The sequence below is a fragment of the Lampetra planeri genome, chromosome 32 (genome assembly GCF_965212315.1).
Source record: "Lampetra planeri chromosome 32, kcLamPlan1.2.h2, whole genome shotgun sequence".
In the NCBI taxonomy this organism is placed as follows: Eukaryota; Metazoa; Chordata; class Hyperoartia; order Petromyzontiformes; family Petromyzontidae; genus Lampetra; species Lampetra planeri.
In genome coordinates, this window is record NC_136138.1 from 10180004 (window position 1) to 10186922 (window position 6919).

General features: G+C 47.0%; 1 protein-coding gene across 1 annotated transcript; it reads right to left on the reverse strand.

The window, feature by feature from the left end:
- Window positions 1–1175: 1175 nt before the first annotated feature.
- LOC144729441 (uncharacterized) lies at window positions 1176–6283 on the reverse strand. The gene is made up of 4 exons (XM_078609737.1): window positions 5772–6283; window positions 4335–4428; window positions 3188–3264; window positions 1176–2500 (listed from the first exon to the last, which is right to left on the reverse strand). Exons 1-4 carry the CDS (start codon window positions 6135–6137, stop codon window positions 2021–2023), a joined length of 1017 nt encoding a protein of 338 aa, XP_078465863.1. The 5' UTR covers window positions 6138–6283; the 3' UTR covers window positions 1176–2020.
- Between the last annotated feature and the right edge of the window lie 636 nt (window positions 6284–6919).

Consider the following 6919-nt stretch of genomic DNA (forward strand, 5'->3'; position numbering starts at 1 on the left):
AAATAGGGCTTTTCCTGAGCCTTTCACTAAATCCTTATAATTATTGCAAGCAAATGCATTCTTTCTTGAAGCCATTGTTTAAAATTACATCCTTGGAGGTTATGAACTTTCTGTAAACAGTATTACACTGAATTTACTTGGGTAATGTGTGCTTACCCCAGTACCCACTTGTCCATAATGGCATTTATACAGGTAGGAACAACAGTTCCACACTGCCCACCAGGGATTATTTGTCTGTCATGCATAGGCACGCCCTCAATTTGCATTTCATAGAGCACTTGGGACAGGCTCAGCATCACGTGCCGCACATCGCACGAATGGGCTGTCTAACCAAGTTCCTACCTGCCCACTCCGAAGGAACGTGTTCTAACTTTCCAGCAGAGGGAGCTGGTAGGAACGTTGGGTTGCTTGGTCAATAGCCAGGTTCATCGGCAGCATGGTGACCAGCCCCACCCCCCTTCCCTGCACAACAGATGGACACAATAATCCCATGGTTTGGTGTAACCAGGAGGTTCCTACCAGTACCAGCCCTTTGTGTAGTCATACCTGCCCTTCATTTAAACTTGGGCCTCACCCATTTCCTCAGTTCATTTTCACACTTGCACCACACGGACAAATGCACCACACGGACAAATGCGCCACAATTTGTAGTCAGTGTAATGGATGTTTGTTACTGCCACTAAATTGCTGAGATCTTCTTCATGGACTCGACTTCCCATGTGTGGTGGGCTCTGCATCATCTCGAAGTGAACCTATGAAGTTTGCTTAACTGTAGCGTCAAGCCACTAGCAGCATAGAGCAAGGACAAAGGAACATTTGAGTTCGTTCCTTCCTAGACTTATAGGGCCTTACCATCTTGAGTTTTTTCTGGTTTTTAGGGCAGTATATAAACTATGGTTGGGTATTTCTAGCATCGAAATTCACGCGTCAATTTTTCCCTCAACCACTGCCACATTTAATGTATCATTGCATTCAATTCCGTGTATTCAAATGCTTTTTGCAACTTACACTGGGCAAGTATTGGCATCTTGCAACAGCTGTTGACCCCCCCCCCCCCCACTAAAACATGTTTCAAAGCAAATGAACACGGTGCAACTCAAAATAACCATTGTAAAATCAGCACTTTGATTTGCTGTTGGTATTCTGGACATCCCACAAGGACTGCAAAGTCAATGGAGAGATTATAAAAGTTTATTTCATGGATGTAAATGCAATGAAAACCTTGGGCTGGGATGGTTGCCATATTAACTTCCAGACAAAAGTCCCTGCGGTCAAAGGTTAAGATTCGTGTCAGGGCTTTCACATGAAGACAAAGGTTTTCCAGCTTGCACCACATCTGTAAATGTAGATTATGCAAATATCTAAATATGGATTAACTACGCAGGTTTGTTTGGAAAGTGGTTTACATTGCATAGCTCACGATTTATTAAACATCCTCCCACCAAATTCCACTTTAAGGACAAGACGTAAACCCCACTTTTAGCTTCCAAAATGTCCAGCAAAATGTTAAAACAATTTTTGGCCATGCCATGTTTGATAAAGCTACGAGTCTGGCATAGTCCTAGAAAGTAGCGCAGGTGTGCTCGGACAGCACAACCTCCCAGCATTGCTACCACCTTACTGATTGCAAAAGGGTCAGCCTGGGCACACCTTTAAGTGCCTTCGTTTCCATGCTGCATAGTTTCTGCTTTAGGTTACAGGATGGGTTCAATTTTGAAATGGTACTATTTAGCAGAGGTGTGGACTCGAGTCATGTGACTTGGACTCGAGTCAGACTCGAGTCATGAATTTGATGACTTGCGACTCGACTTGGACTTGCATAACAATGACTTTGTCCCACCTCTGCTATTTAGCACCTTACAAGTGTTCCAGAGCAGCAATAAAAAGTCGAATTCTTTATTAAAAAAAAAGTCAATATTGAATTAATTACAAAACTAAGATCTGGATACAATGGTTTAGTGCAATTAAAAAAAACTACGGCGTTGAAATTCACTGAACATCAAGCACCGGCTCCTGTTGCTCAGGCCGCTGGCTTCTGTTCCGCTTTTACTTTTTTTGCTGCCGTTTCCTTTTTGGGGGCAACAGCCCTGGGCTTTTTAACCTTGGCTTCACCAGCGTCAATCTTTACCACCTTAACCCGTGCAGTTTTCACTACCGTTGGTTTGGTCTTCTTGGGCACTTTTGCTTTCGTGCCATGGCTCTCGTCATCATCATCACCACCACCACCACCAGTCTCCACAGCCGCAGGCAAAACCTTGGCTCCTCGCTGTGCAGTCGTCTTCTTGGCTCGAGGTGCCTTGGCATTCAATTCCGCCTCCTTGCCCGCATTTTTGGAGCCAAGTTTCAGAACGGCCAGGGAGGTCCGCTTTTTCACGACCTTTTTCTCTTTGACTATTGTAGTCTTCAGCTTGGCCGGCTTCGCTTTGGTTGCGTTGGTTAAAGAGTCGCTGGAAGAGGCGGCGGCTTCGAGTTCAAAGTCCACCTTTGGTTTTTTTGCACGCTGAAAAAAAAAGACAATCGGCAAGGCTTATATCCCTATTGTATGCACGAAGGCCACATTTGACAGAACATGGCAGTGCAGCAAAACCCATTGCATTATACTACGCTCCAAGTTCACGCCGTGTCGTCGCCTATCCGCATTGGTGAAGTATGGTCAAACCCCCCCCCCACACTTGATCCGCATAGCACGAGGCCCTTGCCCAAAGTATACAAGTGCACATGCACAGCTTGTGTCATTGGTTAAGGAAAATGGTCAAAAGTGCACGTTCCCTATTAGCGGGCCGAGTCCGTAACGCCAGACTACTGCATACTCCGTTACACGAGAGAATAAGCTAGATAGGCCCCCCCCCCCCCCCCCACTGGTATGTACATTTGGGAGCCCATCGTAACGTCCACGGCTTTCGTCATGTAAACAAATGGTACCGTTAAATTTTGATTTAAAGCTTTCGTGACTCCAGAGATTCATATTCTTGGTTCTTTCGGTAAAGTCACGTAGAGGGTAAATGATCAAATACAAATATCAGTTCTTAGACTTTATATTGTTTTATATATTTATGATTTAATTATTTCCCTTCTACGTGACTTTACCGAAAGAACCAAGAAAATGGTGCAGTCTTGAAAGCGGCGTGTGCCCCAGCTATTAAAGCTGCCGATTAAATACATCGCAACTCCCGGTTCATCAGCTCACATCGATGGCTGATGCGTCGACTTTCACAGCTGCTGAAGCTTTTGCAGCCTTCGGAGCTTTCGCCTTTTTGGTGGCTCCTGAAGGTTACAAGAACACAATTGCAACGGGTTCGTCGTATGCAAGTAGCCACAACGTACATTAAAGTTAATCATTTATTACATCGACTGAAAACTAGCCAACCAAGATTTAATTTTCATTAAAAAGCGATTGTCTTTTAAGCCAAGAATGGAAGCATGGTCAGCTGTTTACGCGAGTCACAACATCGTTTTATGGTCAAGTCAGCGCACACAATGCCATCAAGTACTGTGTTATGTTAACGCATTTGTGAATGCGAGCATTGCACTTGGCCTGAAGGAAGAAAAGGGTTGAGACTTGACGGTTCATTGCAGAGGGAGGACCTGCTGCTGTATTCCAAGCACACTACACAAAAACTCCTAGGTTTTTGCTCCCAAGCAGTGTGCCAAGATCCAGCTTCCTGTGGTTTTTCTAGGGAGGCAGTTTTAAAAATAACTCGTTGCTAGCTTGATTTGTGCTTGCAAACACAATGCCAACCGTCCATTTTTTGATGTCTGCAACTTAAGGCCCAATTCGTCCTTAAATTCTCTACGCTCCTAAAGAGTCCGACTTGTCTGGCTCCAAATAAAGTTAACCAATTAAGGCGAGATGTCAACTACCTCGCCTGGTATGCAGGAGGTCGTGGGTTCGAGCCAGACCCGACGCCTGTATATTTGGAGTTTGCATGTTCTCCCCATGGTCGCGTAGATTTCTCCCGATCCTCCAGTTTACCACTCTCCACAGTTTAGAAAAATGCTTGAAGTGGAATTGGCAACAAGCCACTTCGTAGAACTATCAATTGTGGCCCAATTGCGTCTAAAAAGCTACACAACTTCGCGAGCCTTGAGGTAAAAAAATGTAATTGCTTTAAAACATGGGCCCGATTGCAAAGAATTAAAAAGTCTTCCCTGTTCAAATTCCCAGCTCCCCCTACATTAGCACTGCACCCGAGCCCCTCCGATGTACTTGTAGTAGCAGCACTGCTCCTACCCACGGCAAAACCTAAACCTCTGCATTGAATGCTGGCAGCTCAAAGACGCCAAGCAGATTCCCAGGGCAACCAGCCCTCCCTCCTGGCCCAAGGCCCACTTGCCTGCTTGGGCCTCCACGAGGGCCTCTTCCACATTGCCAGCTACAGCAGCCTTCAACTTCAGCTTCTTCACCTTTGTTGCAACCGGCTTCCCGAGCTGGTGGTGGGTTAGGGAAGGACGAGGGAGAGAGCCAAGAGCAAATAGTGTGTGTAGGGTCAATGGAACTGCATTCCGTGATGGGGGGGTGGGGGAGGGGTGTCACCTGAACATCAGGACCATTCCAAAATATGGTCGTGTAAGGCTGGGAATGTACGACTCATGGTACTATGCGTAGATAACTTACAAGTCATGTAACCAGAACACTTTTAAAAAGTTGGTCAATTTATTTTAAATAAAGTGTGGGAACTTACTTTCTATGCTCATTTCCAACCCAATAACCCTTTATATATTACAGTGCGCTTCAGAGTTATATTTTTAACCACAATTGCCGCTTGTAATGTTTAGTCGGCTTAAATTTTGGCAGACAACTTGCTGCTACATTTTACGCTGGCCTTTGTAGCGCGAGCCTTGGCAATCTCCGGCAATCAGGTCTCCAAAATCGAGGTTCAGCATTACACCTACCAAGCCACTGCCTACGTATCCCACACCTCAGGTAGCAACCTACAAACTCCAAAAACAAACATCTAGGACATTATCCATCTACCTCAAGAAATCCAGCATCAACCTTAGGTTTATACCGGTAGGAACAAAGTGAACCAGCCTACAATAGATTATATCGTCCGTCCAGCAACATCGCCCCCTACTGGAAACACTTGGCAGGACTCTACAAAAACCCTTACACTCAGGGAGGCCGTCCTGGCTAAACAAGTGTAATAATATATTATGTTTATATTCTTTGGTTATTCGTTCCTACCAGCCCACCCCGCAGGGATCTGTTAAAAGATTCAAAGCGCCTGCCTTCCCCTCCACCCGGCCAGGCACATCGCAACACCAACCAACCCGCCCACAAACCGAGCGATCTCATCCGCGGGTACGTGGCCATGTCCCAGGGGCTGCGCGCGGAGATATTTTTTTAAGTGAAATGATATCATGCATTAGTCACTGGCGAATATGGAATTTGCCAATATAGGATTTTATTTTTAAAGCCATACGGAAACTTAGAACGATCTAAAAGGCCTTTTGGAACGCATTTGCTCGTCAATGTTTGCAAGGGTAACCAGTGAGCGAGAATAAATTACATTTTGTATTCGCTTGCAGTTACTTAAGAGTTGGGATGCTTTAAGAGACGGCACAACTAGACTAAGAGTCACTTGAATTATTTCGTACATTTAAATCGGAAAAACGTTGGGCCCAGGATTTCTGGGTTGAAACAAAATTCAACGAATGCGAAATTGTAGCCGTCGGTCCGAATTCAGACAATTTTTTTTAAACAACCAAAAACAAAAATTGCCGTCGCGAACCACCCAAACCGAGCATGCCACACCACCACCTTTGCCCACCTTGTAGCGGCCGACAGCCGAGGAGATCTCCGGGTCCACCCCACCAGGGCGCACCAGGACTCCCGTGGCCAAGCCTTTAGCGAGGGCGTTCTTGAGCAGCCGCTTCAGCCGGACCTGGTCCACGTCCGGGTGACAACTGACGACATGGGAGCGGATGGCAATCACGGAGGCGCCCTTCCGACCGGCGAGCTCCCGCACGGCGTCTACGGCCATGGTCAACGTGTCGGGCGGCTTGCTCGCCTTCTGCAGGTTGGCGAGAGCCTGCACGGGTCCCGGTTTGACGGCGCCGCTTTTGGCGGTGCTGGTGGTGGTCTTCGGAGGCGGAGCGGTCTCGGGGTCGGCGATGTCTTTGGGGAAGCCCACCATCGTGATTAGCACGCGCAGCACAATTGAAGAGAAATGTTACCGATTAAAAGAGCACGATCGTGCTCTGTGATAGCAGTGGTGGTGGCAGACCACACTCCACAAAGCGAACGTGTTTCGCAATGCGCGCTACGGATCTCTGTGCTGCGAGATCATCCCCTTAAATATCATCGGGGGGCGCGCGGGCGTCAGCTGTGCTGCTCCTGATCAAGCGATTAAACCCACGTGGATCAATTAGCGCGCATCGTGTTACGGTGCATCTAGCGTAGGTAAAGTGGTGGTGATGTGTGCCCTGATTGAATTTTTTTTATTACAAATGTCACCAGACGTCCTTCATTATTGCCCAGCTCCCCCCCTCCCCCCCATCTTCACGGTGATAAATGAAGAACGCATCACAGATGACTTCTGCGTGGGTGAAGTCACTGCTTTGAATCAACTCGAGACGATAGAACGCGTGACACTTGCACGGACAGTGGTTCAGCAAGCGGTACTATTTAATCACCGCAATCACAATTTAAAATCACCGTCGTCTGTGGCTTGACCACGAGAGTGTGAACTTGTAGTTGATCTGCCTCGACATCGACAGCCGGACTCAAGAGGGGGAGGAAGAGCGCAGTCAGAGCGTCACCACCAATTTGAAGAGCACACGATCGATTCAACTCCCGTGCACCACTCACACACGACACACACCGTCTCGGACAAAGGGGATTGTAATCCACCCCCACCACCTACCACACCCTCCCATTATAATTAATTAGGTGGTTGATAACATAATTGGCCAAGCA